The sequence below is a fragment of the Papio anubis genome, chromosome 7, assembly GCF_008728515.1.
Source record: "Papio anubis isolate 15944 chromosome 7, Panubis1.0, whole genome shotgun sequence".
In the NCBI taxonomy this organism is placed as follows: domain Eukaryota; kingdom Metazoa; phylum Chordata; class Mammalia; order Primates; family Cercopithecidae; genus Papio; species Papio anubis.
The window spans coordinates 71,665,059-71,678,637 of record NC_044982.1 but is presented as its reverse complement, the minus strand read 5'-3'; the positions used below and the strand labels follow the sequence as shown (position 1 = coordinate 71,678,637).

Genomic DNA, 13,579 nt, shown 5'->3' with positions numbered 1-13,579 from the left:
TACACAGAAAGAGACTTGTATTCATTTTTGTATCCCCCATCAGAGCCCTACTGTGGCAGTCACTCAAATATCTGTATGCACAAATAGACAAAAGCTATCCCTGTGACTAAAAAAGAAGTTTACGCCAGGCATAGTGGCTCACGCCTATAATCCCAGCACTTTGGGAGGTCGAGGCAGACAGATTGCTTTAGCCCAGTAGTTTGAGACCAGCCTGGGTGACATGGTGATACCCCACCTCTATAAAAGATACAAAAATTATCTAGGTGTGGTGGAATGGGCCTGTAGTTCCAGCTACTTGGGAGGCTGAGGTGGGAGAATTGCCTGAGCCCGGGAAATAGAAATTGCAGTGACCTGAGATCCCACCACTGCACTCCAGCCTGGGCAACAGGGCAAGACTCTGTCTCAAAAACAAACGAACAAAAAGTTCAAAGAGGATCCCAAAATAACTTGGGACAGTTTAACACCAATGTTTTAATTTTGGCTCTTGAATAGCTTTTATAGTCTAGTCAGAGGTCAAGCACATGGATGAACCCTGTGGCAGTTACTTTCCTACCCAGTTTTAGATTTTCAGCTTACTTGATGTCTGAAGTTGTATTCCAAAGAATTGCAACTATTAAGTAGTCTGTACACTAGCTAAATAGAAGATTATGTACTACAATATTACAGAGGTTCCTTAAGGGTAGTGCTGACTCTCCAAGTAGGCAAAATTTTAGAATCTCTGCCACTTCTCTGTATCAAGTATCTTTTCTCTTGCACACACTCAACTTTCTCCCAAATGGAATTAGTAGAGCCATTCTGTGGTTGCAAAATGTAGACTTTCACAGACCCTGAAGATATCTATTTGACAGATATGTAGATTCCTTCCAGACCCAAAGAACAGTAGGTAGAACTGGTGAAGTAGAAGAGGTTAAAGGTGGAAATTATGCAGAAAAACAGCTACCTATCCAGAAATTAACTGTTTTCAGTATCTATTTCAAAGACTACATCAACATGCCAATTCTTATTTAAAAAGAGATGCTTGTAAAAAGGTTTGAAAATGGCTAGGTACAGTGGCTCACGCCTGTAAATCCCAGCACCTTGAGAGGCTGAGGCTGGTAGAAACTTGAGGCCAGGAGTTCAAGACCAGCCTGGCCAACATGGCAAAACCCCATCTCTACTAAAAATATAAAAATTAGCCGGGCGTGGTGGCAGGCACCTGTAGTCCCAGCTACTCGGGAAGCTGAGGCACAATAATTGCTTAAACCCAGGAGGTGGAGGTTGTGGTTGCGGTGAGGTATGATTATACCACCACAATCTACCCTGGGCAACAGAGTGGGACCCTATCTCAAAAAAAAAAAAAAAAAAAAAAAAAGTTTGAAAATGGGTTACCCAAAGCCCACTTTAATTTTAAAAATTACCAAATTTATGATTATATTTTGACTCAATTTTTCAGATTCTCTCAAACTCTAATTCTATCTTTGGACTGAATGATGACTACACAGTAAGTCCAAAATGTTTCTTGGTTGTATGATTTCCACATCTTTTTTCCTGATTTAATTCTCTAGTTCCAGGGGAGGGGACAGAAGATAGGTGAATCACCCAAGTATTTGAGTTTCAGCTCACCATCCTTCCAACGTTTCATTAAACAATGATTGTGTTTGCTCCAAAAAAAAAAAAAAAAAAAAAAAGACAGTGAGGACCAGGCACAGTGGCCCGTGCCTATACTCCAAGCTACTCAGGAGGCTAAGGTGGGAGGGAGGATCCCTTGAGCCCAAGAGGCCATCTGGGCAACATAGTGAAGTAAAAATAAATAAATAAATTTAAAAAATAAAAATAAAAATAAAGAAATAATACTTAGATGCCTTAAAGTCTGTTTGCATGGCATTCTTAGAAGACCACATAGGCCGGGCGCGGTGGCTCACGCCTGTAATCCCAGCACTTTGGGAGGCTGGGGCGGGCAGATCACAAGGTCAGGAGATCGAGACCATCCTGGCTAACATGGTGAAACCCTGTCTCTACTAAAAATACAAAAAATTAGTCGGGCGTGGTGGCGGGCGCCTGTAGTCCCAGCTATTCGGGAGGCTGAGGCAAGAGAATGGCGTGAACCCAGGAGGCAGAGATTGCAGTGAGCCAAGATTGTGCCACTGCACTCCAGCCTGGGTGACAGAGCAAAACCCCATCTCAAAGACAAAAGACAAACGGAGATAGTTAAAAGTCAATGAAACAATAAGAAAAGAATACTGAAGCAAGCAGATCTGAGTACCTATACCAACTAATTTAACAAAAGAATGGTCTCTATCTCATTTCTTTATAATTCTGCATGCCTTTTACTGGAAATCTAGGAGATAAGTGATGTTAAATAACTTGCCAAAAAGTTATACAGGTAGTAAGTATGTGGTGAAGGCACAATTCAAACCAAAGGAAATCTAGTCATTTTAGGCAAGTTTATATCTTAAAGTTATTTTAACTGAAATTTAAGTGAAAAGGATAGAGAGAGATAAGGATATATGATGAGGAACTCAGGATCTAAAGTTAAAATTGTGGCTGGGCGTGGTGGCTCACAACTGTAATCCCAGAACTTTGGGAGGCCAAGGCGGGTGGATCACTTGAGGTCGGGAGTTGGAGACCAGCCTGGCCAACATGGCAAATCCCTGTCTCTCTAAAAAATACAAAAATTAGCTGGTCGTGGTGGTAGGCGCCTGTAATCCCAGCTACTCAAGAGGCTAAGGCATGAAATTCGCTTGAACCTGGGAGGCAGAGGTTGCAGTGAGCCGAGGTCACGCCACTGCACTCCAGCCTGGGTGACAGAGCGAGACTCCATCTCGAAATTAAAATAAAATAAAATAAAATAAAATAAAACAAAATAAAGTAAATAAAAAATAAAATAAGATAAAATGTTAAAATTACAAGTCATCTTTGAAGTTTAATTATAAAATTTAATTTTCAATAGAAAATTAGTCAAAAGAAAAAAAAATTAACTACCATATAAGCCTCAAGTCAACAGCAGTATTATTCCCCCAATAAAATGCTACCATATTCTACAGCAATTCAAAATGTGTACAATACACACATACATATATATACATTTTCATTTTAATCTCGCAATAACTCAAAAGGATATCATTTGTCCAACAAAGTCTAACTCCAAAGTCTGCCCTTCACTATCACTACCTGCCTCCCATAAAACTTTTCTCAAACTATAAACAAAAAGCAAAGATAAAGGTATCCTATTAAAACCAAGTATGGCTAGGCACAGTGGCTCATGCCTATAATCCCAGCACTTTGGGAGGCTGAGGTTGGCGGATCACCTTAGGTCAGGAGTTCGAGACTAGCCCTGCCAAGATGGCAAAACCCCATCTCTACTAATAATACAAAATTAGCCGGGCTTGGTGGTGTGGGCCTGTAATTGCAGCTACTCAAGAGGCTGCAGCACAAGTATCGCTCAAACCCAGTAGGTGGAGGTTGCAGTGAGCTGAGATTGCGCCACTGCACTCCAGCCTGGGCGACAAAGTGAAACTATGTCTCAAATAATAATAATAATAATAATACCAAGTGTTAAGTTTAGCCTAATGCTGCTTCCCTATATATTTTAAGTTCAGCCTAAAAGTTTCTCTGTATATGGTTAACTATAATCTAACTGGGTGTTTAAACAGACTATAACCTATAACCGACTCTTGTAACAAGTAGCTAAGTCACAGCAGCCATACTTCAACCACTCACAGGGAGCAAACTGTTCAAACCGTGTTCAAATAAGGCAAACAACAAGCTGCAACCAATTGCTATCTGGCTATTTCTGTACCTCACTTCCATTTTCTGTATGTCTCTTTCCTTTTTCTGTTCATAAATCCTCTTCAACCACACAGCAGCACCAGAGTCACTCTGAACCTATTTCTGGTTCAGGGGGCTGCCTGATTTGCAAATCGTTTTTTGGTCAATTAAGCTCTGTTAAATTTAATTTGTCTTAAGTTTTTAACACATGTGGAGAATGCATGGATGTTTATTGTATTTTTATTCTTTATTTCTTAATTATTTGTTACATATATTTAAAAGGTCTTAGGCCAGGCATAGTGGTTCACACCTGTAATCCCAACATTTTGGAAAACCAAGGCTAGCAGACTGCTTAAGCCCAGGAGTTCGAGACCAGCCTGGGCAACACAGCAAAACCCTATCTCTACAAAATACAGAAAAATAAAAAGGTAGCTGGGCGTGGTGGCACACATCTGTGGTCCCAGTTACTCAGGAGGCTAAGGTGGGAGGATCACCCAAGCCCAGGAGATCAACCGTGATCACACCACTGCACTCCAGCCTGAGTGATAGGAGTGAGAAACTATCTCAAAAAATAAATAAATAAATAAATAAATAAATAAATAAATAAAGGTTTTTTTTACCCTTATTGCACACTTAAGAAAAAGAACAAAAAATGAAACAGAAACATACTTTAGCAGTATAACAAAGAGCTTAATATGCCTAGTATTTAATATAAATCTCCCACAAATATACTGATAACAAACAAGCCAAAAGAAAAATGAGCAAAGGACTGGAACAAGCAAGCTAAACACTGAGATACCATCCAATGTGGCAAAGGTTAAAAGACTTATTCAGTGTTAGGTGAGTGTGGGGAAGCTAGGCCTAGCCTCAATGCCACACTGAATTTCGATGCTCTTGAGTTACCTTATTCATAACTTTAATATTTAGCAAGTCCGCATGTTTGTCTCTCTCCTAACTGAACTCAAGAGCATCTTTTTTTAATGTATTTATTTTTATTTTTATTTTTTTAGAGACCACATCTTACTGTCACCCAGGCTGCAGCACAGTGGCACAATCATAACTCGCTGCAGCCTAGAATTCCTGGGCTCAAGTGATCCTCCTGCTTCAGCCTCCTGCGTAGCTAGGACTACAGGCACATGCCACCATGCCTGGCTTTTTCTTTTTTTTTTTTTTTTTAAATTTTTGTAGAGACAGGGTCTCACTATGTTGCATAGGCTTCTTGGAGCATCTTAATTCTTTCCAAAACCCCGATATACCCAGCCCAGTATCTAGCCTGTAAGAGGCACTTATGAGGCCGGGCGCGGTAATCCTGTAATCCCAGCACTGGGATGGGTGGATCACCTGAGGTCAGGAGTTCAAGACCAGCCTGGTCAACATAGTGAAACCCCGTCTCTACTAAAAAATACAAAAATTAGCTGGGTGTGGTGGCGGTCACCTGTAATCCCAGCTACTCGGGAGGCTGAGGCAGGAGAATCGCTTGAACTCCAGAGGCAGAGGTTGCAGGGAGCCGAGACTGCACCATTGCACTCTAGCCTGGGCAATGAGAACAAAACTCCGTCACAAAAAGAAAAAAAAAGTCACTTATGAGTAACATAAACATGTCCATGAAAAACAAAATCAGAGTAATCAGAAAATAACGGGGCCTGATTTGAGTGCAAAGATGGCTAAACTGATACATTACTTCCTGAGGCTTCCGCATCTTTTTCTGTTGCCCAGGCTGGAGTGCAGTGGCGCGATCTCAGCTCACAGCAAGCTCCACCTCCGGGGGTCACACCATTCTCCTGCCTCAGCCTCCTGAGTAGCTGGGGCTATAGGTGCCTGCCACTACGCCCGGCTAATTTTTTGTATTTTTAGTAGAGATGGGGTTTCACCATGTTAGCCAGGATGGTCTCCATCTCCTAACCTTATGATCTGCCCGCTTCGGCCTCCCAAAGTGCTGGGATTACAGGCATGAGCCACCGTGCGCCTGGCCTTTTCTTCATTTTAGAGACAGGGTCTCGCTCTGTCACTCAAGCTGGAGTGTAGTTGGCATGATCATGTAGTTGGCTCACTGTAACCTTGCATTCCTGGGCTCAACTGATCCTCCTGACTCAGTCTCCCAAGTAGTTGAGACTATAGGCATGAGCTAAGTTTCTCCATTTTACCATCATCCACTAAAGGCAAAAAATTGAGATCATCCATGATTTCATCATCCATGATTTCTCCTTTCCCCACACATTCCCCTGCCCAACCCAGCATCCATCCCATCCATTAATAAAATGTGTTAGTTCTCCATCCAAAATATCCTGAATCCATCCAATTTTCTCCATTTGTACTGCTGCCATCTGATTCAAAGTTCTTATCTGCACTAGAAAGCCTGTTGTAGTAGCCTCCAAACTGGTTCCTGGATTTCCATGCTTGACCTCCTTTCAATCATTTCACCAAACAGCAGTCAGAGCATTATTTTAAATTATTTCCACTTCAGGCCTTTCCCTCTGTCTAGAGAGTTCTTCACATGTTTGGTTCCTTCTCCTTCATTCTGTTCTGAGTTAATGTCACTTCCTCCACAGCAACATTCTCTGACCACCCTAGCTCAAGTGCCAACCACTTCCTCCTCTCACTCTCTACCATACCACTGCCTTCAAAGTACTTCTATTTGAAATTTGTTTTGCATTATTTATACTTCAACAAATACCTGCTCTGCTCACATACTATATGCCATTTTAAGTGCTAGCAACACAGTGAACAAAAATTCCTGAGCTCATGGAGCTTACATTCTGCTGGAGGAAACCACCAACAAACAAAATAAAGAAAATATAGTGCCAAGGTGAACAAAAAACAAAGCAAGGAAGATAAATATAAAATGTTGGGGCGAGGACTGAACTGTATTCTTAAAAATGGTTAAGATGACTAATTTTATGTTGTGTATTTTTCCACAACTAAAAAAAAAAAATTTTTTTTTTTTTGAGACAGACTCTCGCTTTGTTGCCCAGACTGCAGTGCAGTGGTGTGATCTCGGTTCACTGCAACCTCCACCTCCTGGGTTCAAGCAATTCTGCCTCAGCCTCCCGAGTAGCTGGAATTACAGGCGCATGCCTACAGTTGACCATTGACTACTCCCTTGTCAATAGTGCTCACGGCAAGTTACAGAGAAGACAAAACACCCAGCTAATTTTTATATTTTCTGTAGAGATGGGGTTTTGCCACGTTGGCCAGGCTGGTCTCGAACTCCTGACCTCGGGTGATCCACCTGCCTCAGCCTCCCAAAGTGCTGGGATTACAGGCTTGAGCCACTACAACTGGTCTACAATTTAAAAATTTTTTAATAAAAATGTTTTAAAAGTTGGAGCAAGGGTGGGGAGGCAAAAAATAAATAAATTTTAGAATAAAATAAATAAAAGTTGGGGCAAGAAAATGCTAAATTTCCCATAGGACAGAAGGCTTCAATGAAAGTGATATATAAGAAGACATGAAGTAAAAGAACTCACCATGTTGATATCTGGGGAAAAAAATTCCAGGCAAAGAGAAGAGTAATGCAAAGGCCCTGAGGCAGGATCATGCCTGGCATATTTGAGAAGCAGCAAGTATGTTTGGCTTTGTGAGTTGGGGAGCCATTAATCCATAGCACCTAAATCAGTGTCTGGTATAAAAAAGGAACTCAAATATATGACTATCGTATAGCAGCAAGATTGGTATAGGTACATCCCTTTAAAAGGTAAATTATGTTGTTATTTCACACTTCATAGGACAGTGTAGTTGATTTATAAGACCCACAGAAAAGGTCAGGTGCAGTGGCTCACATCTATAACCCTAGCCCTTTGGGAAGCCAAGGTGGAATTACTGTTTGAGCTCAGGAGTTTGAGAGCAGCCTGAGCAACATAGCCAGACCTCATCTATACTAAAAGTTAAAAAAATAAATAAATCAGCCAGGTGTCATCACACATGCCTATAGTCCCAGCTATTCAGGAGGCTGGGGCAGGATGATTGCCTGAGCCTGACAGATTGAGGCTGCAGTGAGTTCTGATTGTACCACTACACTCCAGTCTGGCCAACAGAGCCAGAACCTGTCAAAAAAAAAAAAAAAAAAAAAAAAAATCCACAGAAAAACAACAGTATAACTTAATCTTAAAAGGGAAAGAAGTTTTCAGTTATTTCTAAATACTTTTCCTGATGATTTCTTGCTATTGGTTGAAAAAATTTAATTACTTAGCTAAAAAACTTACTAGATTATCCACTGGCATCTTGAGTCCCCTTTTCTACTTAACTCTTAACTGAGCCTCCTTTAAATCATGATTTCCCTATAATTCATCATCCCCAATTAATCTCCTTTTTCATATGCCACCTCTTAGTATTTTGTTTTTACTATTCTTACCTTACCTATTACTCCCTTGTCAATAGTGCTCACAGCAAGGTACAGAGAAGACAAAATAGCTATGTAAAAGATGCCAACCTTAAGGATATATTAGTAAAATATACATATGAACTCTTAATTAGTGCTGTCTCTAGTCTTTTTTTTTTTTGAGACGGAGTCTCGCTCTGCTGCCCAGTCTGGAGTGCAGTGGCCGGATCTCAGCTCACTGCAAGCTCCGCCTCCCGGGTTTACGCCATTCTCCTGCCTCAGCCTCCCGAGTAGCTGGGACTACAGGCGCCCACCACGTCGCCCGGCTAGTTTTTTGGTTTTTTTAGTAGAGACGGGGTTTCACCGTGTTAGCCAGGATGGTCTCGATCTCCCGACCCCGTGATCCTCCCGTCTTGGCCTCCCAAAGCGCTGGGATTACAGGCTTGAGCCACCGCGCCCGGCCCGCTGTCTCTAGTCTTTGGAGGAGTTGAGGAATTGGGGAGTCTCTAGTCTCAAGTTCCACAAACTCCACCCTCCCCAAAAGCCCCAACCTATGGTACTTATAATCTAAGTGATCATGGGAACAAAGGACCTAAGGAGTGGATCTAATAACTGTAACCATTCTTAGTTTTTAGATAAAAATAACTAAAGTACTGTTCTCTTGTTCTTTTTTTTTTTTTTTGGAGACTGAGTCTGGCTCTGTCGCCCAGGCTGGAGTGCAGTGGCCGGATCTCAGCTCACTGCAAGCTCCGCCTCCCGGGTTTACGCCATTCTCCTGCCTCAGCCTCCCGAGATGCTGGGACCACAGGCGCCCGCCACTTCGCCCGGCTAGTTTTTTGTATTTTTTAGTAGAGATGGGGTTTCACCGTGTTAGCCAGGATAGTCTCGATCTCCTGACCTCATGATCCGCCCGTCTCGGCCTCCCAAAGTGCTGGGATTACAGGCTTGAGCCACCGCGCCCGGCCTGTTCTCTTGTTCTTACAAGCACATTTCAAATTAACCCAATTCTATGCTTAATTATTTAAATGTATTAGAACAAGAGTTCCATACTTTTTAAAAAAAAAAAAAACAGAGTACATTCAGAATGTTGTACTTAAGGGAGGAAAACTTCAGGCACAATCGCCAATTACGAATGGCCAATATAGGTGAGGCTCAGTAGCTCAGCCTGTAATCCCAGCACTTTGGGAGGCCAAGGCAGGTGGATTACTTGAGTTCCTGAGTTTGAGAGCTGCTGGGGCAACACGGTGAAACCCCACCTCTACAAAAAATACAAAAATTGGTTGGACATGGTGGAATGCACCCATAGTCCCAGCTACTCAGGAGGCTGAAGTAGGAGGATGGCTTGAGCCTGGGAGGTAGAAGTTGTAGTGAGCTGAGATGGAGCCATGGCACTCTAGCCTGGGCAACAGAGCCAGACCTCATCTACACCAAAAGTTTAAAAACAACAACCACCACCACCACAGAGCCAGACCTTGTCTCAAACAACAACAAAAAGAATAGCCAATATATTAAGAAATTAAGCCTTAGGCCAGGCACAATGGCTTACATCTGTAATCCCAGCACTTTGGGAGGCTGAGGTGGGTGGATCACCTGAGGTCAAGAGTTCAAGACCAGCCTGATAAAGTTCCGTCTCTACTAAAAATACAAAAATTAGCTGGGCGTGGTGGTAGGTGCCTGTAATCCCAGCTACTCAGGAGGCTGAGGCATGAGAATCACTTGAACCCGGGAGGCAGAGGTTACAGTGAACCGAGATCTTGCCATTGCACTCCAGCCTGGGCAACAAGAGCGAAACTCCGTCTCAAAAAAAAAAAAAAAGGACTTAATTACTTCCCAAAAATCAAACCCAAATAAGTTAGTTCTTAATATAAACACATTTGGTTGCTTGGCTTTGTAAGATTCAAGTAGGGTAGCACCTAACAATTAAAATGGATTATATTAATTTGTTAAGACATTAATTCTAACATTACATATAAACTTATAATGATTCTCCAAATAAGATAATAGTAACAACGTAAATAACTTTTGGCTTCTAAAGTTTCAAATCCAGAAAAAAAAATTTGTATTCAGGGCATCCAAAACAGTTAATATCCTAAAAGTCAAGAGGCTACAAAAGGTTTTAATGCATATAAAGTTTATTATTATAAATGTCAGTGACTAGTCAATCACAAAGCTTAAGACTTCAGGAAAACACTGATAATTTTTAATTTATTGCCATAGATTATGTCATTTTCAATGTTCATATAAAAATCCACTTTATTTCTGAAGAGCTCGGTAAAAAGAAAAAGCACTAACACTGCATTTGTATACTATAGAAAGGAGAAGTGTATTGTATGTGAGTTATAGCTCAATAAAGCAGTGTGAGAAAGTATGAAAGAAAGATAACTTAGTGGAGTATATAAAACTCAATCCTGGTTTTGTTAAATAAGATACTAAAACCAATCAATAAATACTGGCATATTTAAACTATTAGGTGACATAATGAGGACACAGTAGATACCATTAGCTAAAGAGTTCTACTCTTAAAGATGGAACTTCCATATAATGGAACTTTATTATACAGTAAATTAAAGAGAAGGAAGGCGGCTTATGTAACAGTAGACTAACCTTCAAGATCTTTTTAGTGAAAAGGGATCTAGAGTATACATGTTCTTTTGCATTAAAAAGAGAAGGAATTTGTGCATACATATCTGTTACATAAGACATATTATATATATACATACAGACGTATGCATGTATATGTTTTTGGTGGCATATGTATAAATTAGCTTTAGAAAGATATACAAGAAACAGCTAATACCAGGGCTATCTGTGGGTTAACAGGATAGCTGGAGCATAGTAAAAGGGAAGATTTCTTAGGTTATCATTTTGTGTGTTTTGAATTTGAGCAATGTGAATATAAACTTACCAAGAGGAAAAATTAAAAGTACTTTACCTTGCACCATTGTTCCTAATGACTTCCACAGTTTCTTCAACAAAGTATCGATCCTTGACATATGCAAAGATATCATCACAAATTTCATGTAAGCGTGAACGATGGGTAAGGCTGGTCAAGTATAAAACTGGAATAATTAGTGGTTCTGGAAAACTCTGAAGATTCTGTCTTGCTTTTTTTTCTGACTCAAGTGCTTCCTGATATGTCAGTCCAGGTCTACCCGTCACAGCACAACTCCACACAAGGCTGTTGCACAGAATGGTTCGTTCAAAAAAGTCACTGATTAAAAAACAAAAACAAAAACAAAAATCCCATTACCTATCATTTCACAAATTTTACATTAAAAACTGATAGCATTATCAGGTTATTTTTGTGCCTTTAATGCAAAATTTTATGTAGACTCACAGAACTCAAGGGTTTGGTAACTGGTCAACTTATAACACTAATACAAACATAAGAAAAAGTATATTTAAACTAAATATGTATATTTTGCAATTTAAAGGCACATCAGTCAAAACTAGACTTTGAGTTCCATCTGTTTTTCAGTGAAAAACTGAAAACTTTAAGCAGCTAACAAGAGAAAAGCTAAATAAACTAGTACTTCACATAATGAAAAATCAGTCATTAAAAAGTATAAAGTTCTTAATTAACATTTCCATTAATGTTAATAGAAAAATACCTATTTTCAGTTTTATCTATCCTGTATTTTCTTGAAACTATACGATGAGCTCATTTGTGTTTAAAAAAAAGAAAAAGAAAATAAAAGGTACCTACAGAAGCACAGATTTCTGGAATGTCATACAAAACTCAAGGTAACAGGCAGGAGGGATAACTGGGGAACCATTCTATTCAGTGCTCTTCTATTCTGCTGGAATTCCTTAATATGTGCATTTACTTATTTTCAAAAATTCTATCCACTCTTTTTTTTTTTTTGGAGACAGACTCTCAACTCTGTCGCCCATGTTGGAGTACAGTGGCTGGATCTCAGCTCACTGCAACTTCCACCTTCCAGGTTCAAGCGATTCTCCTGCCTCAGCCTTCCGAGTAGCCCACCACACTCGGCTATTTTTTTATTTTTTTATTTTTTATTTATTTTTTGAGACAGAGTTTCGCTCTTGCTGCCCAGGCTGGAGTGCAATGGCGCGATCTCGGCTCACCACAACCTCCGCCTCCCAGGTTCAAGAATTCTCCTGCCTCAGCCTCCCTAGTAGCTGGGATTACAGGCATGTGCCACCACACCCGGCTAATTTTGTATTTTTAGTAGAGACGGGGTTTCTCCATGTTGGGCAGGTCTTGAACTCCCGACCTCAGGTGATCTGCCCACCTTAGCCTCCCAAAGTGCTGGGATTACAGGCATAAGCCACCACGCCCGTCCGTGCTCGGCTAATTTTTATATTCTTAATACAGATGGGTTTCCCCATGTTGGCCAGGCTGGTCTCAAACTCTTGACCTTGTGATCCACCCACCTCAGCCTCCCAAAGTGCTGAGATTACAGGTGTAAGCTACCACACCCAGCCCTATCCACTCTCTTTTAAAATGCAAGAGATCTATATTATAGAAAGATTCCTAAGGCATAATGGGTAGGAAAAACACAAATCAATGAATACACAATCCCATGTACATTAATTGTAATAATCACAAAAATGTATGTATTTATATACATACTGTAAAAAGATATTCCCTATGGAGAAAGGAGGGGTGACTGGGAAGGAAGGAAAAGGAAAACTTTTTTTGTGATTCTAAATAATTCTATATTGTTTTTTTTTTTCTTTTTTGAGAGAGTCTCACTCTGTTGTCCAGACTAGAGGGCAGTGGTACAATCACCTAGGATCAAGCATTCTGTCTTGCCTCAGCCTCCTGAGTAGATGGGACTACAGATGCACACTAGGACAATCACCAATTTTTTTTTGTGGGGGTAGAGATGGGGTCTCACTACGTTGCCCAGGATGGTCTCAACCTCCTGGGCTCAAGCGATCTTCCCACTCTGGCCTCCCAAAGTGTTAGGATTACAGGAATGAGCCACCATGCCCAGCCTGTTTGAATTTTTATTTTTATTTATATATTTACTTTCCTGAGACAGAATCTCACTCTGTTGCCCAGGCTGGCATGCAGTGGCATGATCTTAGCTCACTGCAACTTCTGCCTTCCTGGTTCCAGCAATTCTTGTGCCTCAGCCTCCCAGGTAGCTGGGACTACAGGCACATACCACTATGCCTGGCTAATTTTTGTATTTTTAGTAGAGATGGAGTTTCACCATGTTGGCCAAGCTGGTCTCGAACTCCTGGCCTCAAGCAATTCACCACCTCAGCCTCCCATAGTGCTGGGATTAGAGGCATGAGCCGCCGCATTCAGCCCTGTTTAAATTTTTTAAATTAGCATTACTCATATATCATTTTGCAATAATTTTTTTTTATTTTTAGGTGGAGTCCCACTCTGTCACCCAGGCTGGAGTGCAGTGGCGCGATCTCAGCTCGCTGCAACCTCCACCTCCCAGGTTCAAGTGACTCTCCTGCTTCAGCCTCCTGAGTAGCTGGGATTACAGGTGTGCACCACCACACCCAGCTAATTTTTGTATTTTTAGT

At 40.9% G+C, this 13,579-nt stretch overlaps 1 protein-coding gene across 10 annotated transcripts in view; it reads right to left on the bottom strand.

Annotated features, from left to right (window-relative positions):
• The window catches only part of BAZ1A (bromodomain adjacent to zinc finger domain 1A), a 228,291-nt gene that overhangs the window by 102,814 nt on the left and 111,898 nt on the right, over positions 1-13,579 (bottom strand). For 9 of the 10 annotated variants that reach the window (XM_031669145.1, XM_031669148.1, XM_031669146.1 and 6 more), the window contains one exon: positions 10,998-11,276. The exons of the other annotated variant lie outside the window; for it this stretch is intronic. In XM_031669145.1, the coding sequence (XP_031525005.1) occupies positions 10,998-11,276 (279 nt within the window). The remainder of the gene's footprint in view (positions 1-10,997; positions 11,277-13,579) is intronic. 10 annotated transcript variants of the gene reach the window in all.